This window comes from Lagopus leucura, unplaced genomic scaffold, assembly GCF_019238085.1.
Source record: "Lagopus leucura isolate 7727_CA_CO unplaced genomic scaffold, USGS_WTPT01 Super-Scaffold_100001, whole genome shotgun sequence".
Classification (NCBI taxonomy): domain Eukaryota; kingdom Metazoa; phylum Chordata; class Aves; order Galliformes; family Phasianidae; genus Lagopus; species Lagopus leucura.
Window position 1 is genome coordinate 101,240,922 of NW_024962262.1, and position 26,715 is coordinate 101,267,636.

At 45.5% G+C, this 26,715-nt stretch overlaps 2 protein-coding genes across 4 annotated transcripts; one reads left to right on the forward strand and one right to left on the reverse strand.

The window, feature by feature from the left end:
* Positions 1–62: 62 nt before the first annotated feature.
* PHB2 (prohibitin 2) lies at positions 63–6,091 on the forward strand. 2 transcript variants are annotated; one of them, XM_042866986.1, is made up of 10 exons: positions 63–189; positions 277–361; positions 438–517; positions 591–775; positions 2,646–2,775; positions 3,229–3,332; positions 3,800–3,877; positions 4,435–4,511; positions 4,744–4,749; positions 5,536–6,091. In XM_042866986.1, the coding sequence occupies exons 1-10, from the start codon at positions 63–65 to the stop codon at positions 5,567–5,569; spliced, it is 906 nt and encodes a 301-aa protein (XP_042722920.1). In that variant the 3' UTR covers positions 5,570–6,091. The 2 variants fall into 2 exon arrangements, with proteins under 2 accessions (XP_042722920.1, XP_042722921.1); XM_042866987.1 differs by lacking the exons at positions 4,744–4,749; positions 5,536–6,091 and having other exon boundaries at positions 4,435–4,515.
* Positions 6,092–6,184: 93 nt separating this feature from the next.
* Positions 6,185–25,379, reverse strand: PTPN6 (protein tyrosine phosphatase non-receptor type 6). 2 transcript variants are annotated; one of them, XM_042866983.1, is made up of 16 exons: positions 25,250–25,379; positions 25,013–25,110; positions 14,917–15,039; positions 14,407–14,601; positions 11,627–11,849; positions 10,856–10,972; positions 10,592–10,705; positions 10,109–10,205; positions 9,619–9,698; positions 9,381–9,530; positions 9,143–9,274; positions 8,748–8,902; positions 8,367–8,434; positions 7,840–7,991; positions 7,017–7,114; positions 6,185–6,894 (listed from the first exon to the last, which is right to left on the reverse strand). In XM_042866983.1, exons 2-16 carry the CDS (start codon positions 25,024–25,026, stop codon positions 6,792–6,794), a joined length of 1,821 nt encoding a protein of 606 aa, XP_042722917.1. In that variant the 5' UTR covers positions 25,027–25,110; positions 25,250–25,379; the 3' UTR covers positions 6,185–6,791. The 2 variants fall into 2 exon arrangements, with proteins under 2 accessions (XP_042722917.1, XP_042722919.1); XM_042866985.1 differs by lacking the exons at positions 25,013–25,110; positions 25,250–25,379 and adding an exon at positions 15,326–15,787.
* Positions 25,380–26,715: the final 1,336 nt, after the last annotated feature.

Here is a 26,715-nt window from a genome sequence, read left to right on the forward strand (position 1 = left end):
CGGCGGAAGGCAGCGGCAGCTTCCGGTGTCCTTCCCGGCGGGGCGCGCGGCACGGCGCGGCCATGGCCCAGAGCCTGAAGGACCTGGCGGGGCGGCTGCCGGCTGGGCCGCGTGGCGTCGGCACCGCCCTCAAGCTGCTGCTGGGCGCCGGCGCCCTGGCCTATGGAGTCCGCGAGTCCGTTTTCATTGGTGAGTGCTCTCCGGGCTCGCGCCCCGTTTTTCCGTGCCCCCCCCGCACCCCCCCACTCTCGCTGACCGCGCCGTTTCTTCTCTCAGTGGAAGGCGGGCAGCGGGCCATCTTCTTCAACCGCATTGGCGGCGTGCAGCAGGACACTATCCTTGCTGAGGGGTTGCACTTCAGGTAGGACCTACCCCCCTCCTCCCAGTCCGGGTGCCCGTGCGGCCTCCCCTGATGTAGGCGTCCCGATCCTTCGCAGGATTCCCTGGTTCCAGTACCCCATCATCTATGATATCCGTGCCCGGCCGCGGAAAATTTCCTCCCCCACAGGCTCCAAAGGTAAGAGCGGATCCCGGTAGGGCCTGTTGGGTGGGAGAGCTGGAGCCGGCCCCGCTCACGTCTCTCCCTTCAGACCTGCAGATGGTGAACATCTCACTGCGCGTCCTCACCCGCCCCAATGCTGCAGAGCTGCCCAGCATGTACCAGCGCCTGGGCCTGGACTACGAGGAGCGGGTCCTGCCCTCCATCGTCAACGAGGTGCTCAAGAGCGTGGTGGCCAAATTCAATGCCTCGCAGCTCATCACACAGAGAGCCCAGGTGACCCTTCCTGAGGGAGCTTCTGCTCAGATTGCAAAGGACATTTAAATTGTGCACATGGGGAACATTAAAAGGGGTGGAAGATGCATATCTGCTGGCAGAAAGGGTATGAACTGTGTTCTGCTTGTGGTTTGATTCTGATACAGTTGCCGAAGCTGTACTGACAGCTTTTGAGAGGAGTGTTGGTTTCATGATTTGTAGAATGCAAAACGTAATGTAATAATGGAGGAGGAAGAGCTAATGTAAATCATAGTGAGCATGTAGCACTGGATCTGTCTTAAAATGATTGTCTGACCTTTTGTGGGTATCAAGGGAGATGTCAAAACAAACTGAACAGTTTGAGTGGAGCTGAAATGAGAAGCAGGTCAGAAGTTAACAAAGTGGTAAGTGTTTGGTGATAGATGTTACAGAATATTGTAAATATTTCTGTTTAGAGAAAGGTTAGGGGGGAACCTGGAGGGGTTGCAAAATTATAAAAATTACTAACTTTTAAAAGCCTTTACCTGTAAGTTTATGTTTTAATAATTTGAGCTCTATGGATTCTGAGAGTATTTTGGGGAAGAGGAGGCTCAGGGAAGACCTCATTGCTCTCTGTAACTACCTGAAGGGAGGTTGTAGGGAGCTGGGGGTTGGCCTCTTCTCTCATGTAACTGGTGATAGGACCAGAGGGAATGGCTTCAAGCTGTGTCAGAGGAGATTTAAGCTGGATGTTAGGAAATACTCTTTCTCTGAAAGAGTGGTCAGGCACTGGAATGGGCTGCCCAGGGATGTGGTGGAGTCACCGACCCTGGAGGTGTTCAAGGAACGTTTGGATGTTGTGTTGAGGGACATGGTTTAGTGAGAACTATTGGCGATAGGTGGGTGGTTGGACTGGATGATCCTGGAGGCCTTTTCCAAACTCGGTGATTCTGTGATCTGCCACTTATCCTAAATGAGGGAGAGTGGAGTTGCTGATTTTCTTTTAAAATGCTTTGGAGAAGTTCCTGCATGAGACTGCTGAAGAGAAAATGCAAAGTATCTTTAACTTGTTTCGAATCCATGACAGGAAAAAAAAGCAAATAACAGAAATAAATGTCCAGGTTTTATTTTAGGAATTGGTCAGTAACAGGAACATCGGGGTTATGAAAGACATAAAAAGCTGCCTGGTGTGCACTGGGGAGACAGCTTAATGTGTTAGATCTTGTATAACATGAATGAATAGAAAAGGAGGGTGTGGCAGCAAAGAAGCAGTATCTGTGCATTGTTTAGGTTTATCAGAAGCAGAGGACCGTGGGGTAACTGTGAGACTTCTGAACCAAGTGAGTTAAATTGTGTTTAGCAGTCTTTACTGTAAAGTGATATGTATGAATCTATGTATGAATCTTCTGAATCTAAATATGGAGCATTTAGATTCAGAAGGAAAGAAAGTGACTCCTTGTAAGTTATGTGCTTGCGATTCACTCAATGAAGGGTTGAGGAAAAACTCAGATTCCAAACGGTGGAAAATTCAAAGTGCAGGAGAAAATACTTACTCCAAAACAAACATGGCAACTGTGGAACTACGTATGATAGGATGTGGAAGGTAAAAAAAATTAAAAAAAAAAAACTTCAATAAGTTGGGGTTTTTTCTAGTGCTAATTGTGTAGCATTGTTAAGGAATTATAAATAGCTGTAATTAAGTTTTGAAATGCTACACATATAGCTCTGAATATGGAGAGTGAGTTAGTGGTGATAGATTCAGAGGACAGGCATTAATGTTCAAGCTTTGTTTTAGGTATTGTCTCTCTGGCGTGCTGTGGTTGAACTGAAGAGCAGTTGTGCTTCAGTATTGTAGTGCACAGCAAGTGAGAAGCAGCCTGTGTGAAGTGCTGTTGCTGTGCTTGTGTTTCAGGTGTCTCTGCTCATTAGGCGAGAACTCACAGAGAGAGCCAAGGATTTCAGCCTCATCCTGGATGATGTGGCTATCACAGAGCTGAGTTTCAGTCGTGAATACACAGCGGCCGTGGAGGCCAAGCAAGTGGGTGAGTGCAGTTTATGCCTTGAAAGGGTGGGTTGCTTTTCCCTTTTTATTGTATTAATAAGCAAGGAAGCCAATCTGAGCTAGCGTGTCAATATTTTTGCGTTGATACAACTTCAGGGTTACAGGCCCCAGCTTCCTTAGTAGTGGAGCTAACTAGATTATTCCAAGTATTAGCAGAAAACTTTGGGCCATAGCTAGTGGAATGGGTCATGAATGGGAACTTCCCTACTACTTCCTATGGGAAGTAGTACTTGCCATTATTATACTTAGAGGTTGTGGTTTTATTAAAAAAAAACAACGGCAAAATTATGCATTTCTTTTTTGTGGATGTGGCCCTAGAATTACTGTCAGTTCTTACAGAAGCATGAGTTTCCCAGGCCTCAGCCATAGAGTCGTGGCAGAGGATTCAAGAGATGGGATCTGCTTTGAGTGCTTTTGTCCATTCTCTCTGCAGCTCAGCAGGAGGCACAGCGTGCACAGTTCCTGGTGGAGAAGGCCAAGCAGGAGCAGAAGCAGAAGATTGTTCAGGCTGAAGGAGAAGCTACAGCTGCTAAGATGATATCCTGCTTTGGGGTGTTTTGTGGGATGTGGCTTGTGAGCTTGACAGGCCTTGGAATTTGTTGCATGGATTCATTTTTATCAGACTTTGAGGAGATGATAGCATCAAGTAGGTCTCGGGTTTGTTTTTCCCTGCAGTTTGTTGGAGTGAGGATTAAATGCAGTTACTTGTCTGAGGATACAGATCAGGGCAGAAGACACCGCGAGCCTTTGCTCCCTGTTGTAAGATGTAATTACTGTTTGCTGTGTGGGGCAATAACATTGTACTTTTTGGAATTTTTACATTTGGAAACGTAAAAATGTGCTTGCCTAGAGGCCCAAATTAGTGGTGTAGCAGTGTTTTGTTTTTTTTTCCCTTTGAGAATTTGCTGATACGTGTTCATATATTTGTGTGAATTCCTTAGGAGGAATTAATTGAAGGCAGCGAGTTTCATTACCAGGTTTTTTTCCATAACCGTACCCTGCACCTCGGTGAAGCTCTGAGCAGGAATCCAGGCTACATCAAACTACGTAAGATACGAGCTGCTCAGAACATCTCAAAAACGGTGAGTAGGAGAGCAGGGAACTTCCATGTTTCTTCTGCAGTTGCTCTCTCCTTCTAGCCCGGTGGCCGTATGATGAATTTAAGGCGAATGTGACCTGCCCTGTCCTGATCTTTCTCCCAGCTCTGCTCTTTTTTTGATCAAACAGATCTAAAGATTTAGTTAGCAGTGATCGGCCATTATATGCAAGGCTAGGAGTTTATGCCCTTCATATGACAAGGCCAGATCCAAATCAGATCTCATCACCCTCCCTCAGCTGCAGCCACCACAAGCCCCTGGCTTGCTGCACACTGCAAAGAGGGGACAGATAGGCATGGGATCAAAGGTCTGTCTGACAAGGAGACAGAATGATCACTGCTTTTTAAAAGTCTGACGGCACTGGGATGGGAAGAAAGGACATTACATAGTTTGCTTTGAAAACTGTATTCATTTAACTAGGATTTTAAGTGTATACAAGCAAGAGAGCTGTATCTTGAGGGAGAGAGTGATTATTAATGCTGTCCTTCCTTGTGTATTTAAGCTTTTTTCCATACGATCTCTATAACGGATTTCTTTTTCAGATTGCTGGCTCACAAAACCGTGTGTATCTCACAGCAGATAACTTGGTACTGAACCTGCAGGATGAGGGCTTTACCAGGTAAGAGGACAGGTGGCTGCTGGGGGGCAATTTACCCACACCTTCCTTGTGAAACTAGTCTTTTCAGGAGCTCTCTCAGGATCTTTCCTCTGAGATCCTAATGCAAGAGAACACAATTAAGTAGAGTGCACTCTTGCTTACTGCAAAAATAAATTATTTTTTTCTCAATCCAATGATTTTCTCTTTTGTTTTCTCTTTCCTCTTCACCCCACTACAACATCTCCTGGCACAGAGGAAGGTAGGACGCTCGACTTTATTTTGATCCTTTTGTTAGTATTTGGAACAAGGACATTGATGTGTTGGTATTTGGCCTGGGTGTTGCTTTTCTTGGGCATTTCTGGCTACCAGTTCATTTTGTTGCTACCTCAGTTCCCATTTGTGATATGAAGTTTGAAGCCTTTCCTTGCAGGGGCCATACAAACATCTACGTCAAGTGGGAGATGTGCGTGTGTCTTGGAACCTTGCATGGGGAAGACAGGAATAATAATCTGAGGACTGTCCTCTAATCTATCCCACCTGTATTGGACATCCTGCTGTTAAAACAGGGCTCTATGGAGGCACTTAGATGGTTGTAGTATATTATGTTGATTTGGTGTAATGATCTCTTGAAAAGATGTTCTCGTCACTCTCCAAAAGCTTTCCAGTCCATGTTAGAAAACCTCACTCTCCACTTTCAGAGCCAGACAGAATTTTATGGTTTTAGCCTCATTTGTCCAGTGTTAACTGGAAGAGACAGAGCAGAGCCAGTTGAGTTAGTAGTGTCTGGCTAAAAGCTTAGAATCAAGAAAAGAAACAAGAGCTGGTTTATTTTCTATGCTATCTCTGATCACCTTTGTGCCTGTTTGGCCAGATTCTACCTTATTTGTCCCAGCAGGCTTAAGGGGGTTCAAAAAAAGGTCTTCAGAGGACTTGAAGTCCACATTGTTGGAGTGTGACACTTCATGCTCCCAAGTCAGTAGTAAGGGTCTGGCTCAGCTTTGCCTGTGCTTTCTGGGCTGATTACTCACTTCTGTCTCCCTCGCAGTGACAGTCTTCTACTCAAACAAGGGAAGAAATGAAAGAACTGAAGCCTTCTAGAACCGCCAGCGCTGACCAGCAGAAGATGGGAGTGAGGAGCTTGGAATTTCCTGCACATTAGCTTTGTTTGACCTCACTTTGAAATTGTTACACCTGTAACCAGATTTGGTTTCCATGCCCCGGCTCCATCTGTAGTGACCCAGCTGTAGGATTGGGTTCTACCACATCACAGCTATAATTCCTTCTTCACCTCACCAGTTAAATCTGGGGAGGGAGCAAGGGGACTTAGTGATAAAACTAACCTACGTGGATGTAGTAATTCATCTCTGATCTTCATCAATCTTAGATATCTGTAAGGTAAAATCAGACCTGTTTTTTATTTTTGGTCAAGTGAGGGAGTTCTGCTGCCATCAGCACAAAACCTTTTTGTAATAAATTTGGATCCCAATACTGAATTCAGGAAAATACCATTCATTGGGTGCCTATCAACTGCTGGAATATTTATCACTGTGTGCTCAGTGATTCTTTCAAACATTTGTAAAAATTAAAAATCTCAAAATTTATACTGTGTGTGGTGCCTAAAAAAGAGGTTATTTTGCACAGGGGAAAGGGGAGCTGAGCTGTTATTTGATTGCAAGCAGTGCAAAAGACTTGGGTCAGCATTCAAACAAGTACACCTTTATTTACAAACAGAAGATAAAATGAATGTCACACCAAATTCTGGCATATTTACAGCATTCAATTGTAGGATGGAAAAGAAAAGGTTATTGTGTAGAGGGACAGGATAAAGAAAAGGGGAAGTTTCCTGTTGAACAGCAGAGGAGCTAAGCTGAAATAGGCCAGAAATTAAAGATTTTAAAAGATGATTTCTCAGGGAATGCTAAACAGGCTAAACTCAAAGAAGCAGAGAGAGATGTAGTCACTGTAAAGCTCTTCCTTAACTCCTCAAAAAGAGGAACTGCTGAAGCAGCAGTGAGTTTGGGTGCCAGTGCACGAGGATCAAGGGAAAGAAGTGGTGTGATTTTTCCTGTTAATGAATGATGAAGGGCAGTGGGAGTTGTCACAGGCTTGTACAGGCAAGGGACGCTGAAGTCGGTCAGCTAGCTAGAAAGCAGCCTGGTTCAGAGTTCTGAAAGATGGCGTGGAAGAGATGAGGAAGGCCTACTGTCCAAGAGACTGAAATGTGAGACTGGCCAGCATGGATGTGAGCTCCCATCCTGCACTCCATGTTGAAACTCCCTTGGGGCTACCTGCAATCTGTGCTTATTTCTTCTTCAGTGAGCTTTTCAGTTTCTTCTCCGAGGACAACTGTTTCCGTACCTTCTCTTCCTTTTTACCCAAATTTTCATAAATTGTCTCCTTCTGCCTGGAAGTCCAGGAAAAAACAGGAAAAAGTGAGCAGAAGGAAAAGCCTAGCCAAGCCAGCAGGTAGAAAGAGCACTGCCAGAAGCAAACATAGATTAGCCTCAGGCTTATGCCAGCACTTACTTGGAGGATTTTCGTGAGACCTTGGCATGCAAATTCTTCGCTGCAGGGGGGTAGGTAATGTTCCCATACTCTGACTCACTTTGCTTGTTTTTCTGAGACTACAGGAGAGAAAATTCAAGCTGAGAAGAATGGGGTCTGGGAGAAGCATAATGAGAGGAGGCATAATGGAAGAATCGGGGCTGTTTAATCGTGCCCGTATCATGCTAGGATCTCAGTAGAGGTTGGTGGATTGTTAAGTTCACATGCCCTGTGCACTGCCCACAGGTGGTGCAGAGGTGAGCAGCAGGAAAATGCTTGCATCCTTGTACAGAAGGGACTAGAAAGGCAACACATTTCTGGAGGCACCAACAAACCTCACTGTCATGCGCTGGCTAAACAGTGAAACAGCAGCAGGTAGTGAATGTTGTCAGAGGCTAGAAAGAGAAAGCACGCCAGTATCAGCATGCAAGTAAGAGAAAACCCTTTTGACAGAGGTTTGGGAGACAACTACAAAACCAGGATGGGAAAGACAAAGGTAGAGAGCAAAATCTGCTTGGTTTAGATTCAGCTTGTAACTAAACCACACTTAGGGAAGTTATATAGAATGATGTTGAAATGGTTGCATTAAAACTGCTGTATAGTGGTTCAGAGGAGGTGGTACTTGAGCTGCTGCTATTGTCTCCTGAATTTTATAGTGCTGGGGAGAAGTCTCAAATCTTGGTTCATTGTCAGAGTCTATGTAGGTTCCAAAGCTAACTTAACATTTAGGAAATAGAGCACCTGGACTCAGGGCTGACACTACACACAGCCTCAATTCCCAGGATAGGAAAGCCCATTTTCTCACCTGGATAACCTCCAGCTTTTTCTTTGTTGTCTCTATGAACTGGCAGATGGCCATGTAGATGAACTTGTACTGGGCTTCTGTCTGCACCATCCCTGAGCGTTGGGCCCTTACCATCTGGATGGTCTTCTGGATGTCAATGTCACAGTCTAGCCCTACAAAGGGGTACCAGAAAAACTTTGGATGTATTTGCTGACCCCTCTCTCCCACTTCTCTGCCAAAAGCAGTCACAGTGGAGCTCATTCAAGGAGTTTTCACCTCCCTTCACCCCTACCCCTGCGAGGACCTCCCATCCCTTCTTCCTGCTCAGGATCTTTCAAGCCTGGCCCTGGAGGAAGAGCTCAGGCTCAGGGAAGGTGAAAGTCACAGTAAGTGGGTACAGTTCAGAGAATCAGCAGCTGCCGTAGACCAAGGATAGCACAACTTTATCATGGCTGTGGCAGGCTCTCCTCCACTGAGACCTTCTGCTGCTGGCATTAAGCCTTATTGCGTGGGCCAGTTTACTTCAAGACACAATGAGGTCCTCTTACCCTTGGTGGAGATTGTTTCCACTATCATATCAATGACGATGATAGTCCCAGTGCGGCCAATCCCAGCACTGCAGGGAGAGGACAAGCAGAGATCAGAGCTGCCTGCATAGTTATACCTACATCCACCCAGCCATCATGGTCCTGAAACAATATGCAGCTGCTTCTGGGGAAGGATGCAGCACTGTAGCAGCTGTTCATCACTGCCACAAAATAATCAAGGATTCAACAGGCAGTAGAGTTTGGTTTGGGGACATCAAAAAGGAGTAAGAATTGTCAATGGGTTCAAGTCCTAAGGAACAGCTAGTGCAGCAGGACAAAGACTTTACACCCTGCCCTATGAAAGAGATGGAGAGTGATTTAAACCTCAGCCTTTGTACCAACCTGCAATGCACCAGAATAGGCCCCGCATCTGGAATGCTCTCCTGCTTCTGGTTTATTTGATCAAGGAAACTCAGCACTCCTCCAGGCTCACTGGGAACACCATGATCAGGCCAGCTCAGGTACTGGTACTGCCAGATCTCACGCGCAGCCTCACTCTGAGAATAAAAACATCTTACTGGTAAAACTGCAACCCAGTCCTCTCCCTGGCCACTGTCCTGGGGAGAGCTGGCTCTTAAGCCAAAGACTTAAGAGCACTCCTTGGTGATGTCACCAGTGGTCCCAGCCCAAAACAGATGGAACAATGCAACCACAGCACCCAGTAGTTCCCAGCCTTAAACATACAGTGACTGTTAGACCCACGGGTTCCAGAACAGTCCCCGACCAAGCACACTCACATCATTTATTGGACACACACAGAGATGCCGGAGTTTGTATTCCAATGCGTCGTGCTCCCCAACATTCTCCACGAGGTAAGGACCATATTCTTTTGTGCTGCCTGCCTCTGGCCAGTAGGGCACACATTTATTCTGCGTGGACAAGAGGTAAAGTGGAGACAGGCAGAAGGCAAGAGGGAGAAAGAAAACAGCTATGACTGAAGGGGGAAAAAAGGGCAGTTTCAAGACACCTTCTTACCCGTCCTTTTTCTACCTCCCGTGTGGTCATAACAATAATATGTGTGTTCTCCTGCCACACCATTTGCCAGAAGTCATTGACAGTGGTATCCAGACAACCCTGGCTGGCGATGTAGGTCTTGGGGCACTCATCTGGACTGATCAGATTGTTCTGTGGAAAGGGAAGGATCAAGGATGCTGCAGGAACTGGCAGTCCTCTCTCCCACTTAGGGCATACAGCCATCTTTCAAAAATCTCACCTTTACATAGTTGGCATTGATATAGTCAGATCCAGGGATATTTGGGTCCCTTCCTTGGAGGATGACTCTAGAGTGATCAACTAGGTGCGCAGTCAAGAATAAACAGAGCAGTGAGACACACTGTGCCCAGCCACACAAACCTCCCTCGCTGACTGCCACCTCATTCATGTTACTCAGTGTACACAGCATGCCCCACATTTTCACTACTTCTTCTCTGGGGTCAGAGCAATTTTAGTGTGTGCTTCCAGTTCCCGCTTCCCATGACAGACCGTCCCTTAAGCTAGTCTAATGCTTTCCTCCCTCCTTCCCTCCTTCAGGAGCATGAAAAGGTTGTGACCTTTTATCAGCTTTTAAATCTTCTATGCTGCAGACTTTTTAATCCAATCTGGAGGACAGAATTGGCTGAGGCAGGGCCAGAGATAACTGGGACACCTCTTCATTACCTGTCTCCATCTTTTTGCTCTTTTTACAGTAGAGGAAATAGACTCACAAGGCAAGATGTTCTTGTATCGATTCTTGCTCTTGTTTTCAGGTCTCTGGCCCTCATGACGATCAAATAGTTGTTTGGCTTCCTGTTTTTGCAGGCTCTAAAAGCAGGAAAAAGCAAGATCACAATAACAGAGTAGATGGTCAGAGGAGCAGTGGTAACTCTAGGGATACGTGGGCATGCTTGTCAAGGAGTAGAGATGTAAAAAGTTAACTAGCTTGAAAAGTCCAAGGTTCATGCTCTCACTGTTTTAGCAACTAGTTCTATCCATGAAAAAAGTACATTTCTACCTCACTGGGTTCTTAAAGATAAATTAACTTAAAGATAATGCTTACTCCTGAGATCTAAACAGACATTTCAGAGACAAATTGATATTAATTTACAAGATTGCCTAAGAAACTTCCAAAAAGAAATCAGGGATGGATAATTAAATGGTGCACAGGAACTCCCCAGAAAGACAGAGTAAATCCCCCCACTGTTTCTTACATCAAATTCCTCCCAGAATCCAGCCTTTGATGTTTCCTCAGATAAACTCTTCTTGTTCAGTTCATGCACTCTATTCTCAATGTCAGCAGCATTCACCCTTGTAGCATAGTAGGGCTGGGGATGGGAAAATACAACAGGTTGGCATGAGAGAGAGATGCTACTGGAGGTCAAAGTCTCCTTTGTGGAAAACAAGGAGTGACAGAACACAAACAAACAGCGAATCCCTATGAAGGATCCTTGAGAAACAGAAGAAACAGAATTTACCTGCTTCAAGTATACAAAAGAGCCAGACACCTCTTCAATCCCAGTCTTCTTGAAATGCTCTACAAGATCTGCCAAACTGTCAAACTTTTCAGTACCTCCGACTGTGTAACGTCCATTCTAAATGGAGAAAGAACATGTTACATCCCATAACATTTCTGCAAGCACAGCTGATAATGCTCAGGAAAAAAGAGCAATCTGAGGTTCGATGTCGTAGCAACCACTTTGTGCCATCTAGAAAAAAGTCATCAAAAGGTAGCTTGACAGTACCGAGTTCATGGTGAGCTGACTCCTTAGTGGATGGAAGCCTGGAGGAAATATTGCCTTCAATTCTCACTCAAGGCCTATTGCTTTCTGGCCTTGAAATCTCCCTCCGTTTCTTGTATAGCTTCATATGAAAGAGAGAGTGCTTGTTACAGAGAGGTGCAACATCCTCCAGAATAAGTCTGAAGACCTTGCTGATACCTCCAACTCTGCCAAGAGCTTTTAAGTCTGTTGATAAACTCATCATTAGATTGTGAATCCTCCTCTTTCACTCAACTCCCTTTGCTGGAGCTCTCACACACACCTCATCCTGCTTCCTTCCATGTCTGAGCGCCCAGCACTGCCAGTGGTCACCCAGTCCTACATGAGAACATAAGGAACCTGCAAGGTGACAGCACTTTGATCCAAATTCATAAACACTGATCATCAAGATGACAGGGCTTTTGAAAAGATAGCAGAGATAGGTAGAAACACATACTCCCTTCTCCTTTTGCTCTCCCACCTGCTCACCTCACACATGATTTTGATGTGGGTGACTTTGAGACGGGCCCCAGAGGCACTGGTTGCTCCAGCTGGTGGAGCATCAGACCCAGGTTTAGGTTGGTCAGTCAGGACAGACAAGACAAAATCTCCAGGTTTGCTGAGGCTCTCCCGCACCAAGAAGGTCCATGGGGTGGCCTTGGCCTGGAGAAGTGATTCAGCTGCAGCACCTGACAGATGCCCATGGTACCATCTGAAAAAATAAGAGAAGGTCAGAAGAGGTGGAGATGCAAGTAAGTGGATGCCAGTGAGCTGATACATGCCAGACAGCAACACTGGGGAAGGAGAGAAAGGGGGATGAAGAAAGATGAGGGGAGAAATAGAGGAAGGAGGAAAGAAGGGATACCAACGGAGAAGCAAGATCTTGGGAAAAGTACGTGGCACAGCAGTTAGACAGCTGCCAAGAAAAGGAAAGGGCAAGGGATGAGTGGAGCTAGAATGGACCAAGGAACAGAAATTACAGCGGGAAAGCACCAAGTTTGATACAGCTGTGTTATACACGAAAGCACAGGTAAGCCATGATTACTGGCTTTCAGATCAGTTCAGGTAGGGTACTTGTGGGTTTCAGTATCTTTAAGCATCATTGGGATTCTAGCCTTACTGCTACAGGGTGCTTTGGAAATTCAAACACTAAAGAAAACAGAACGAAGCCCCCAGTGAGAAACAATCCCATCAGATTTAGTAGCACTCAGATGGCTTTACTGAGTTCAGACCCATTAAAGAACTAACCAAGGGAAAGATCCTTTTCTTGGAATTCTAGTAACAATCCTGTTTTCTGAAACTCAGCTGTCTTTTCAGTCAAAGGATAATTCCCACTCTACGAACACATCACACTACAGCAATCAGACTAGACATGGGGACCATTCCAGAAGGTACTGGGGGCATTACTGAGCTGGTAAGTAGGGAAACACATGCAAATTGTAGTAAATTGAGATGCTGTGAGATGTTCTGAATCATCCCACTCCTTCCAGTACCACTTTGCTTGTGGAAGCTCTGCTGGATCTGGACATACCTGAGACCAGGAGCCACCACAACCCCAGTGCCTATGTGCTTCCCACTTGGATATCAGAGAGCAGATTTGGGCCCTCTCAAGCAAGGATGGGACTGGCTCAAAAAGGCCCATCTGTCAATGGAACAGCTTCATCTGCAGCTGAAGCCATGCACTGGGCCGTGTGTTCAGGGGCTTTGAATCTGTCATACCAGCATGGGCTGTGTTCATGCAGCTCTGTCCTGTGTCATGGAGCTCTCAGCAACTGCAGCCACTGCCATTTTGGCCATCTCCCTGGTGAGTAGCATTTCAAAAGCAGGTAGCTCTTGCATCAGGCTGACTTGTAATGCCTCTTCCTGCTCTGCTCACTTCAGGTACTGCAATAAGCACCAGATATGCTCCACACATCACTGCACACATTGCAGTAAAGGCCAGGCAGATGCTGAGTGTGGGTAGATCCATAGCAGCAGTTTTGCTGACAATTGAGTAATTAATGGTGGTGGAGGTCTGGGGCAGCAGTGGTATTTATTGATGGACCTTGAATTGCTGCAGCTCCTCCGCTATCCCCAAGAATTAAAATCTAGTGCAGGATCCCATTCCACAGTAACAGAAACAGACAGGGCATTCATTCACCCCTGCTCTGCTCAGCACAACACATTCTTCTACACATCATCTAAGAATCCTTTTGAGATGTCACATACAGTTACCATCCTCAGCTAATTGGGGCTAGCTTTAATTTCTACTGATCTTCATCCCATTCTCTGCAAGAAGTAGCTGGGGACTTCCATTGCATGGCAGTTATTAATTTCTGAACCTCTTCCCAAATAAGTGTCCAGCCAACATTTGCCCTTGGGAACAGCTGACTGCCCTCTTGATCAAGAAAGGGGTCTGCGGGCCAATCCTGCACAGGTAGGAAGGAGTTAATGTGTCCTGTTCCCCCCTTCCCTCCCCCAGCACAGCCTAGCTCTTCAAACCCACGTGATGGAAAATCACTTGGGGAGAGAGTGAGAGGAGCTTTCGTAAGAGCTGGGGGGAGAAGTTTCCAACCGCAGGAGGAAGGGAGGAAGCAGTAGGGCCACAGCCCAACGGCCTTGAGTGGAGCGGACAGCCAGGACACAGCAGTAACACATGGTGCACTCAGCTGCTTCTCATCCAGCATTGCAGTTCTCTGTCCCCAGGTGCATGAGGAGGACCTGTTTGCTCCCCATGAAGCCGTCTGTCCCCGCCCCAGAGCACAGCATGACACCCTCCAAGCTGCGTCAGCAAGCCTGAAGGCTCGATGCAAGGGCAAAACCACCTGATTTGATTTAGGAACTTTGTGTCAGAGACATATGCAAAGTGGGGACAGGAAGGAGACTCAACAGGCTGGGAATAGCAGGTGAATGTGGGCCCCACTCTGCCACGAGTCAGCTAGGCCCAAAGGAGCAGGTCTGGGGCAAGGCTGAGGGCTCCCACGCACCAAGTCACCCCCACCTACCACTGCGGATACATAACTAACACCACAACCCCTGCTTTTTATGAACAGTATATAAATCACAAAGGCAACAAGACATCAAAAGTATAAATAGATCCCCATCAAGTCTGCTCTCATGTCAAGTTACGTTCAGCTATTGCTGAGGATGGCTGTCCCTGTGGAAACACAGGAGGATGAGGGAACCAGGAGATGCATTTTGCAAGGTTTTCTCTAGAGATGTGGGCCAGGTAGAGAGAAGGGCATGAAACATGTCATCACAGACATACCAATGCTTGGTTTTCTCCATACCTCTCTGTAGTGGGATCAGAGCAGTTGAGAGGATATCGCAAGTCAATGATGGTTCCATCTTTATCTTGCAGTGAGCCCTGCTGCTGCGTGTAGTACTCCACCAGTTCTGAAAGTGTGGCAAACTTCTCTCCTCCATATAGGTCATAGAAATCCCCAGTATTCTGGATACGGATGTGGGTTACCTGATCACCAACCCTGAGGGATGAGGCACAGAGCAGTCTGGTGAGGCAGTTGAATAAAAACCAGAAAATTTGGAGCCACCGCCTGCATCACCTTCTCCCATGGAACTGCAGCAAACCATCCCAGTGGAAGGAGATGACTGGAAAAAGAAGCTCCTGATGAAAGTTAAGGGAGTGTCTAGAAGTTACTGGGCAGCTCAGGTCCTTTTACAGCTTGGAAAGAAGTCAGAGGAATAAGGACAGTTGAAGAAGAGACCGCAGGACAAATGAAGATTTTGCATTTTGCATATGTAACCTTGGAAAGACAGCAGTCAAAGTCCAGGTTACCTACCTAACAGAAAGGGAAAAATCCCCTTGATTCTTTCGACTGGGTCTGGCTAGGAAGCTCCCATGGACACCTCGTCCCTTCAGTAAGGCTTCAGCTTCCAGCCCACTCAGGTCACGATGAAACCACCTAGAAAAGGAGATGAAAACAGAAACAAGTAAACGAAAAAAATGCCAGGCACCACTATTGTACAGTGAAGAATGGCTTCCAGTCATCCTCCTTAGGGATATCCATGCAGGTGATAGCCAGCAATAGCATGAATACCCTTATTAACCACTACCTTCCCAAGCCTGTGAAGGATTTCAGTTGAGATACAGCTACCACTGTGATCCCCTCCGAGCTGCCCTATTTTGCTGGTTCCCCTGCCTACACCCACACATCCACACACACGCACAAACGTGTCAGACCCTCTTACCTCACCATTGTGAAGGGGAAAATGAAGGGGAGGTCAAGTGGTTATCACCAAAGCAACTCAAAAAATACAGAGGAAAAGTCTCTTTGCACTGTTGAGAAAAGGGAAGTCGGAGATCAGCAATGGAGCAACCGGCACTAAGTTGTTTCTGCTTCTCTTGGGAGCTGGCCATGTATCTCTCCTGAAGTCTACTGTTAGTCCATTCAGTGCCTCTCCATCACTCTGTTTCTGGGTGTGTGCCTTGATCTCCTGGCCCTCTGTGCTGTAGAGCACAGGCAGGAGCAACCTGGTGCGCAGCTGAGCACACGCGGCTCCAGGAACAGGAAGTGCTCTGAACCATCAGCTCCTCAGCCCCAAACTGCTTTGCACACACTTCTGCTTCTCCTTTTGTGTCTTTCCTCCCCAGCCCCCTTGTTATTCTCAGGCCCTTGGTTTTTTTTTTGTTTTTTTTTTTGTTTTTTTTCACATCAGGTTTGACTCTACAAGAGCTTCTTGGGACCCAGCTGTGGTCACAAATTTCAGTTCTGCAAGACCTTTGTTCCCCTTCTTTCTCATGAGGTCAGTAAGAAACACAAGGGCTCTCCACTCCAAAGTCCTTGCAGTGGTACTAAGGGGACCACAGCTACCTAGGGTCACCCACACATCTGCAAGGGTAAAACAGGCAGCACATGCTGCTGGTACGCGTTCAGCAATAAAGCACCCTATGTGTTATGACCACCAGACATGCATCTTGCTCTGTGGGGCTGCCCTCAGCCGTGTAGATGAAACATCCACGACCCCACTAGGCAGGTAAATATCCCATGTGCTATAAGCAGCCACAGAGGGAATCTGAGTAAAGCCAGGTCTGCAGATTTTAAGAGGCATAGGCTAGCATTCTAAGCAGAGCACTTGCATCTTGAACACAGCCTACCTGGAGGGTACAACTAGAAGAAGCTCAAAAGGGCTGGGAGACATGTTGGAGCACCCAGAACAACAGGCAGAGAGCAGAACCATCAGCTACAGCCTATGGTGGGCCCACACAGCACCTGTGAGGTCAAAGCTGTAAATCCACACATCCAGATTAAAAGTAAGAAAACTATTTCTACTTCTCCACAGCTAAAGCACATGACTATCCTCTTCCATAGCACATTTTAAAGTCTGCAGTTATCATGAAAGAATGAGAGCAAAGTAAAAGCCACAGAAGGCAATCCAGCTGGCGAAGGAGCATGACTCTTTCTTCTACCACACAGAGTAGCTGAGATGTGTGTTGTTTTAGAAGGAAAAAAAAAGAGATTTGCTCATTTCAAGTAGCAGCAGTTGCAGACTTCCCTACATACCACAAATCTTACAAAGAACTGAACAGGCTGTTCACAATGGCCAAGACATACAGAAACTAACACCAAAGGGAAGTACAGGAGACACGAACAGAGAAACTAAACTTCATTGCTAGAAAGACAGATCAGGCACCAAAAACAGCCTCCTTTGAAATACTTCCAGTTTCACACAGATGATAAGCTGGGATGTGGTAAGCTGCAGAATCCAGCTGTACTGACTTAAAACTGATATTAAAATAAGGAAACTTCAAAGGCACAGAGACTCAATGAAACGAATTTTACACAAAGATCATACAATACCTCCATAAGCTCAGAAACACACAGTCATTTGTTTACTCCGTGCTCCCGTGGGATGAGGGAGAAAATTGGAAGAAAAAAAAAAAATAGAACTTGTGGGTTGAGATAAAAACTATTCACTAAAACAGAAAGAGGAAAAAAAGGATAATAGTTACGATAATAACAATATATACATACAAAACAAGTGATGCACAAGCAACCTGACTACCTGCCAACTGATGCTCAGCCAGTCAACCTCCCCAAGCAGGTTCTGCCTGGCCATTTCCCTACCACTTTCAACTTTATGTCATGAAGTCATATGGTATGGAATATCCCTTTGGCTAGATTAGGTCAGCTGTCCTGGTCCTGTTCCCTCCCAGATTCTCGTGCCCCCTCAGCTCCCTTTGCTGGCAGGACAGTATAAGAAGCTGAGAAGCTGAAATGTCTTTGGCTCTGTGTAGCACTGCTCAGCACCAACTAAAAACACTGGGGTGTTATCAAGTGTTTTTCTCCTAAACGAAAACACAGAATTACACCAGATGCTATGAAGGGAAAATCAACTCTGGATGGTTTTACACAGTGGCACAGGACATGGGTATGTTTCCAGTCGTTCGGTGGGTGCTTCCACCATTGTGAGCACACTGCACTTGCAGGTCTGTGTGAGTGTGATACAGTGAGTCTGCCAGGCCCCCCCTTATTTATATTTCAGCCATTGTTCTGCATACCAAAGAGGTTTTATCTCTTTGGCTTGTTTAATTCTAACACCTTTCATATTCATGGATAACCTGTGCAATAGCATCCATGGTCAAGTCAACCCCTTGATCCCAAGTCCATCTACATAATGCATCTCTTCCTTGATGGCCAGAAGTATCATCAGCCTACAGAGCTAGAAATAATTCGCCCTTATGTTGCAGTCAATATCTACCTAAGCCACTTCAGTCCTAGAGACCTGATCCATCTGCTGGTTGTTTTGATGATCATCAGTGGCACAGTTCTTGGGTATGTGGGCATCTAAGGGACGTTCCTTTACAACCATGTTATCTACCCAAGCAGCAATATCTTTCCATAATCATAACTGCATCAGTTCTGCTTCCATTGTTGCAAACACTCCCATAGTGCATTTGCCATCACCCAGGAGTCAATGCAGAGATACAGTGCTGGCCACTTCTTTCTTCAGTAGTATTTAAAGCTAGTTGGATGGCCTTCACTTCTGCAAATTGCCTCAAGTCACCTTCAGTAGCTTCTGCAGCTCAATCATGTAGGACTCTATACAGCAGCCTTCTACCTCTAACGCTGTCCCAGAGTACAGTAGAACCCATCAGTGAACAAGGCACGTTGCTTTTCACTCTCAGGTAGTTTACTATATATCAAACTGTAGAATATCTCAAGTTGGAAAGGACCCATGAGGATCATGGAGTCCAACTCCTGACTCCACACAAAACCACATCTCTGAAAGCATTGTCCAGATGCTTCTTGAACTCCAGCAAACTCAGGACTGTGACCACTTCCCTGGGAAGCCTGTTTTGGGGCCCAGCCACCCTCCAGTGAAGAACCTTTCCTGATAGCCATACAGAACCCTTTGCAGCTTCATGACATTCCCTTAGGTTCTATCACTTGTCATCAGAGAGAGGAAATCCTCATGAGGAGCTGTAGGCCACGATGAGGTCTCCCCTCAGTCTCCTCTTCTTTTGGCTGAACAAACCCAGGGACTTCAGCCACTCTTCATGAATCTTCCCCTCTAGACTCTCCACTATCTTTGTAAGCCTTCCTTTGGACACACTAATAGTTTCATGTCCTTTTTGTACTGTGGCACTCAAAACTGAACACAATGATCTAAGAGGCAGTATCAGTGCAGTGTAGAGTAGGAAAATAATTTATCTTGACCAGCAAGCAATGCTATGCTTGATTCAACCCAGGATACAGTTAGCTTTCCTGGCTGCCTGGGCATACTTTTGACTCATATTCAACTTGTTGCTGACCAAAATCCCCAGATTTCTTTCATCTGAGCTGCTCTTCAATATCTTATCCCCCAGTCTGTATGTATAGCTGGAATTACCCCTTTCCAGGTGCAGAATCTGGTGTTTGCTCATGCTAAAATTCATGCGGTTGGTGATTGCCCAGTCCTCTAACTTGTCTAAAACTTTTTGCAAAGCTTCTCCATGGAGTCACCTGCTCCTCCCAATTGAGTATGATTAACAAACTTGCTCAAAACACCTTCTTGTCCTACATCCAAGTAATTTTTGAAAATATTAAAGAGAACTGGCCTTAAAATGGACCCTGTGGAACCCTGCTAGCAACCAGCCACCAGCCTGATGTGACCCTATTTACTATGACCTTTTGGGCCCAACTCATCAGCCAGTTGCTCACCCATCACACTATGTTTTTGTCTAGCCATATGGTGGACATTTTGTCCAAAAGGATACTGTGAGAAACAGTATGAAAAGGGATACCTCTGTCGCTCCAGAAATACAGAAGATCTGCCCCTTTATAACTTGATGACATTACTCTGTGCACTGGTGTCCATTAGAGCCTTACACTCTTGTAGTTCTAATGTGCTAGGCTGTCAAATTCACACAGTCCAGTAAAACTCATTGTCCCTTTCCTCCACTTGGCTGGAGGCAGGGCACCTCTGATTCTGATTACTGTATTCATTACTCAGTTCTCATGTATGAGAACCAGAGGGTTCACTGTCAATGTCAGAAATAAGATCAGACTATCTGTCTATCTAGGAACATTTTGCCATTTGGAAACTGGAGCAGCCATTTTTCTGGAAGAACCATTTTTTTTAATTGTTCTTCCTTGCAACTCACATATCCATGCCTAAGGATCAAAGTAGGTTTTCCATTCCACTGCCTCATATCTTATCCATGGTCACACAGTAAAACCACCAGGTGACAGTGTGGTGTCACTGTATTCACTCACTCGAGCACAGGAACGCTGACTTCTAATAGCTGAGATACTGGTTTGTATAGACTGGGGAGAAAACTTATACTTTTTCTTTGAGCTGCTGAACCTGCTTTTCTACAGCTGATACAGGTGTGTAGGGAGAAAGACAGATTTTCCTCATATTGTTGAAGTAGGCTAGACACTTCATTCGCTATTTTTTTTTTGTTATTTTTCCAGGTCATTGCTGTTAAGGTGGTGGCATATGATGGTGGTGCACTCCATACAGATCTCTGTCAAATAGATTGAGGGCACCTCATATCATCTGGATCATGGGATAACTGATTACCATCCAAGTAAACATTACGCATAATCTCCAGCACAGCTAATTTATCAGGCACTGGATACCTTCCTCCATGGTGGTCCATTTGTCTGGGTAACATAGCAGATCTTACTTGAAAGGATATTGTCAACGGTTTACAGGATGGTTCAGCCCAGTTCTGTGACTAATGGGGTAGGGAAACCCATGGAACCACACCCTGGGAAAGGGGAAAAAGGGAGAAGGCAGGGAGACAGGCCTAAGAACAAAACAGTGGCAACGATCTGAGGAGGAAAGCTAATTCCACAGGGCCTGTTGCAAGAGTTTGGGGCAACCACAGGGCCCATCAGAAGGGTTAGAGCAACCACAGGGTCCGTCACAAAGACTGGAGCAATTGTAGGGCCTGTCACAGTGCTTGGAGCAACATCAGGGCCTGTTGTGGGAGGCGGAGGCATGAGAAAGTGAAAGAGAAAGGGAGGCTGAGGAAAAGGTGGAAAGTATCCTCCCTTGTCTCCCCCATAGCCTACCTCCCAGAGGAGACAAAGCAAAGAGTGTCATTACTAATATTCTCCAACATCTGGTTCCCTAGGCACAGAGATGATTGTAATGCTGAGCACAAACACAAGATCAGTTTTCCAACCAGCAATTTTATCATATCATAAACCAAGATCACACAGTACAACAAAATGACAAACTTAATCCAACTCTTAGTGACAGTAAACACCAAAATGAGGAAAATAAATAGCAAGTATGGTGCTAAATAATACAGTTCCAAGAAAAGGCTCTGAAAGAGCTCTGCAAATAATAAAAAAATTAGCAGAGTAACTACCACAACAACCACAACTCTGTTTTAATATGCTCTGGTCAAATCTGCTGCTAATTTAACTCTTTGAGCCTCATGTTGAGTGCCAAAAGGACTGCTGAGGTTTACATGGGCAGCTAACTAAGCACCACACAGCTATTCACTTGCACCCACCCCTTCCAGGGGGATAGGAGAGAGAACTGGGGGGGGGGGGAGGGGGGGAAAGAAAAAAGAAAAAAGAAAAGTAGCACTCATTGGCTGAGATAAAAACTACAAAACTATTCACTAAAACAAAAAAAATGAAGAGGAAGAAAGAACAATAGCTATGATAATGATAAAATATATAGACAGAACAAGCGATGCACAAGCAATTGCTCACCACCAGCCTACCAGCCCCTGAGCAGCACCTGCCTGCCCAGCCAACTCCCCACAGTTTTCAAGTTTTTTCACATGATGTCATATGGAAGCATGTACCACAAAATTATAATCGAGACTCTAAAATACTATCACAACATAATTAACAGGTCAGAAGATTTCAGCAAAGAGACTACTCTTATGGTGTTGTTTGGCTTTAAGTGCCACCAGATAGTAGAACCTCATCTTGCAAATTCTTCATGGAGAAAAGCCACAGCTAGCACTGGAACAAGATTAGAAGACAGGATAAACAAAGTAAGTAATTAAAAGGCACCTCCATCTGAACTGGTGTAAAAAAGGACACTGAGAAATTGGGCACAACCCAGCACTAGGCCACCAGGGCAATGAGGAGCTTGGGTTCACCACAGAAAATGAGAGCTAGGTTTGTTCAGTCTGGAGAAAAGTTGCTTGCTAAAGAATTTAATAGCAGTCTGACACTATCTAACAGGGGACCAGGGTGTTTAGAGGTGATTCTTCTCCATGGAACACAGCGAAAGGAAAAGAAATAAGAAACGTAGCTTGCAGCAAAGAAATTCAGATTATACACACAGCAAGGGAGGTTCAGCAATTGCCTCAGTATTCCCAGAGAGACTGGGGAATTTCTCCCAGAGATGTGCAAGAACTAACCTGAAAAAAGCCCTAAGCAACCTCAACTATGGTGGTTTAGAGCTGTGAGCAGAGGGTTGGACTAGGCCATCTAGAGGTTGAAATGGCTGACAAAGGAAAAGCAGAAGAATTTATGCACAGAGGTTTTTTTCCTCCCTGTACTCTTTAAGTCTCTGTTTGAAGTTAGTTTAGTCAATTGTCAAATCTGTAAGAAATTTAGCATCTTTTGTCAAGGAGTTTCACTGGTAAACTACCTCCTTTGGTTTGCTTATATTGCTTGCACATTTTTAATAATACTTCATTGCTGTAGAAAGAAAAATCAGTCATCACCTGATTGATGTTCACTCCACCTGCTCATGATTTTAGAAACCTCTAAATTCTGTATCCTTCCTCACCTGTTTCCCAGGCTGAAGACTCCAACCCTATTTAGATGGTCTCCATACAAAGCTATCCTAGACCAAATCATCTCTGTTGTCCCTCTTTGAGGTGTGTCTAACTCTGTTGTATTGTTTTGGAGAAGAGGGCAAAGGATGACTCAGAAATGAACAGCGTTAAAGATGAGATACAGACAGAGACATGATGATAATTTCTGCTATTTGCTCACCAAAACTGAACATTAAGCTAACATGCACATGGACTTGTATGCTGTCACAATCTCACTCCAGAGAGGTTACCATTAGCTCACAACTGTTTCATGTGTAAATTCTGAGTTATTTTTCTCCACAAGAGCACACTGTGCCTGACAAACACGGGAGCCTTTTACAATGGCTTTGACACTGTCCCACACAAGATCCTTGTCTCTATACTGGAAAGACATGGATTTGATGGAAGGACTACTCGCTGAATAAAGATTCACCTAGATGATCACATTCAAAGAGTTCTGGTCAATGGCACAATGTCCAGATAGAGACAGGTGACGAATGGTATTCCTCAGAGATTAGTATTGGGGTTAACACTGTTAACATCTTTGTTGCTGATATGGACAGTGGGATTGAGTGCATGCCCAGCAACTTTGCCAACAGCACCAAGCTGTGAGATGTTTGTTGATCATTGTAGGGAATGGGGAACCTCCGATGTGTCGCTATCCAGGGAGACCTTGGCAGGCTTAAGAGGGAGGCCTGTGAGAGTTCCATGAAGTTCAACAAGGCCAAGTGCACTTGAGTCCAAGCAATCCCGAGCACAAATACAGCACTGAGAATAGAACATGACTTGGGAGTGCTAGTGGATGAAATTCTGGCACTTGCAGCCCAGTAAGCCAACCATATCCTGGGCTGTATCAAAAGAAATATGGCCAGCAGAGAGGAGATGATTATTATTCCCTCTCCATGAGACTCCACTCTCATGAGACACCCCCTGCAGTACTGAGTTCAGCTCTGTGACCCTCAGCACCAAAAGGACATTAACCTGCAGGAGTAAGTCCAGAGGAAGGCCGCAAGGATGATCAGAGGACTGGTGCACCTCTCCTGGAAAGAGAGTCTGAGAGATTTGGGATCATTCAACCTGGAGAAGAGAAAGCTCCTGGAAGACTTTACAGTGGCCTTACGGTACCTAAAAAGGGCCTACAGGAAAGAGAAAGAGGGACCTTTTATTGGGGTCTGTGGTAATAGGACAAGAGATTATGGTTTTAAACTAAAATATAGTAGATTCAGGTTAGATGTTAGTGTGAATTTTTTACTGAGGGCACTGGAATATGTTGCCCAGAGAAGCTGTGGATGCCCTACTTCTGCAAGCATTCAAGGCCATGTTGGATAGGGCCCTGGGCAAGTGGAGCTAGTGAGTGGCAACCCTGTCCACAACAGAGAAGACTGGCACTAGATGATCTTTAAGATCCCTTCCAACCCAAACCATTTGATGATCCTAAGAATATCATTTTACATATGCCTATATTGAATTTCATCTCCTGATCAATTGCCTGCTCATCCATTATCATAAAGTCTTTCTGCAACTATTGAGTCAGCTTCCCATTTTCCTGAATAACTTTCTAAAAACAGTTAATTTTCTCATCTCAATATTCAAGCTTTATTTATAGGTCTTTTGGAAATATACTGAGCAGCACATAGTTCAGGTCAGACCCTTATCATGACATTAATGATACCTTCAACTTACTATAAAAAGTACATATTCCTACTTTCCTTTCCCTATTTTTTCAAGTTATTCACTAAAGAAAAATGCCACCTTCTCTTTTATGTTAGGAATTTGTCTTAAACCCTTTCATGAGGCAACCTTGTCAAATTCTCTTTTGGAAAACCAGGTCTCTCTTGTCCACAAACTTGTTAAGTTGATCAAAATCTGCAGGCTTTTTTACAACACAAGATTTGCCTTTACAAAAGCAGATGCTGACTCCTTCTTTGATGTCACAGACGTTGCCTTCTCTGCTACCTCTTGCCCAGATATCAACTGTAATGGTCTGCGCTTTCTTCACATTTGGAGGCTTTTATTTTGAACTCTTTTTGAAAATCAGCACTGCATTTGCTATTTCTAGTTCTCAGCACTGAGACAGGCAGTCTTGCAGCTCTTCCCAGAAGTACATAGCAGTGAAGGCCATCTGGTCCTAGGGAATGGGCATATGGACCATCATCCTATAACCTGCCGAGGCTAGATCCTCTGTCAGGTTGTGTGACCACCTGACAAGGAGGTTCTATTCAGACTAGTGCAAACTGCATTTCTTTACTCCATACCACTGCAGTCCTCAAAACAGAATGCCCATTTATACTGATGGTAAAGACTGCATGCCTTGCTCTTCCATAAAGAAGAATTAAAATTGTAGCAATCACAAATTGGTAGGATTAAAAAGGTCATCCACCTGACAACCCTCTGTACAAAAACATTTTTAAATGCTCCAGCTTCACAGCTCGCAGAGTAATTGCAGTGAGCTGGGCATCACAAACTGTTCGCTCATTATCATAGTGAGGAGGAGCAATGGTAACAGCAGTAACAAAAACACTGAAACTCTAGTCCTCCAGTACCTCAAGCTTAAGGTATATTTTTCCCATGTGTGCCCAGTTCCTACTGCCAGTATCTTTGTTTCCCTCCCCCAGTTCTGTTTTCTTGCCTTAACTAACACACAGAGCACTCACCCACAGGATGGCATCGGGGTCTTGACACGCAGATCCCCACTGATGGGGGGTTAACAGCAGCTGTTGGAGGAACTACCACACCCCTAAACCAGGGGGTCCTACAAGAAGAAATAAAGCAGGATTGGAAGTAGCAGAGGTGGACTTGTGCTCTGCTGCCATAGCTGGGTGATCATGGCAGTCGGTATCAAGGCTCAGGAAGGAGCAGCTGATGGGTTTGCCGTGTGTCCCGTGACTCACCCGTCTGATGCACAAAGGCAGGATCCTGACTGAGCTCTGTTTGTTTCTGGGCACTTTAAAGGTGGTAGCTCCAGGCTAGGCAAAAAGCAGGCCCCAGGCAGAGGGCTTGGTTTTCACCATTTGCAAAACACTTCCTGGGCTGTAGTTAATAAATAACTAGAGGGGTGGGGAAAGGCCAGGCTGGGAGAGGTAGGTAGAAACGGAAGGGATGGACTGCTCTTCCTATTTCCTATCCGCTCTGCTCACACCCTCTCCAGCTACATTCCTACCTGGTTTGTAACCAAGGCACAGAGGCAAAACCCAACACAGCTCTCACAGCCGTAGTTTGCTCTCCCAGCCTGTGGCGGCTGGGAGCCCTTCTTTGCTCTCAGCCCTTCCCAAAGACCCCAGCGTTCCCATGGGCAACAGGCATATGTACTAGAAGGCTAAAATGATACATTCGTGTGCCTTCCTTCATAAGGTGAAAATAACAGAATTTCACACCAGGGAGAGCCCACTTCTCTCTCAGTTTGGGGAAATGCAGAATAGTTATACATTATCTGCATCCAAAATGGTCAAGCACAGCCCTCTCTCTCTATATGCCGGCCCTTGCTACATCATGTTACCACTTGTATCACGAAGTCTGACAAGTTTTATCCCATTTAGACAGAAAACAAGAATACAGCCACAGAGGCTCATTGTAGGAGTGTATGGGAAAGCCTATGAATTACCAGTACTGACTGTTGGTCACAGTGGTCTAAGCTGCATTTACATCACTGGACAGCACCTTAGGGACAATATTGTTTTCAAGAACATGCTGCCTAGTACATTTCAAATAGCACATTTGTAAATACTTGTTCTTGACAAATTGGAAGGCTGGGAAATCACCAACCAAGTAAAGGTAACATGAGCAAATGCTGTATTCTGCACCTGGGATGAAACAACCTTGGATCTATCCTATCAGGGGAAGAGAAGGTGGAGTGCAGCCCCACTGGAAGGGGTCTGGGAATTCTGGTTAACAGCAAGTTGACTCTGAATCTCACAGAAGCATACAGCTCCTCGTGAGGGGAGCAGAGGGGCAAGGCTGAGCTCTGCTGTCAGGTGGCAGCAACAGCACTAGAGGGAATGGCATGGCGCTGCATCATGGGAGGTCAGGTTGGGGGTTAGAAAATGGTCTTCACCAGAAGGTGGTGGGGCCCTGTAACAGGTTGTCCATGGCCCCAGACTGCTGAAGCTGAGAGTGCTTATTCTCAGACACTGGGTTTGAATTGAATTAGGATAGGTTCTGTGTGGAGGCAGGGAGTGGACTCAATGACCCTTGTGGCCCCCTTCCAACTTGTCATACTCTGATACTAGTCTGTGATTCTAGATGAGGCTTAGCATCTCTTTAACAGCATTAAAAAAGAAAGGGACAGCTATAAAGTGTTGTGCTTTCATACTAAGGCTTGCATCATCAAGTGCATTTTCTGCAGAACTTGGTACGTGCC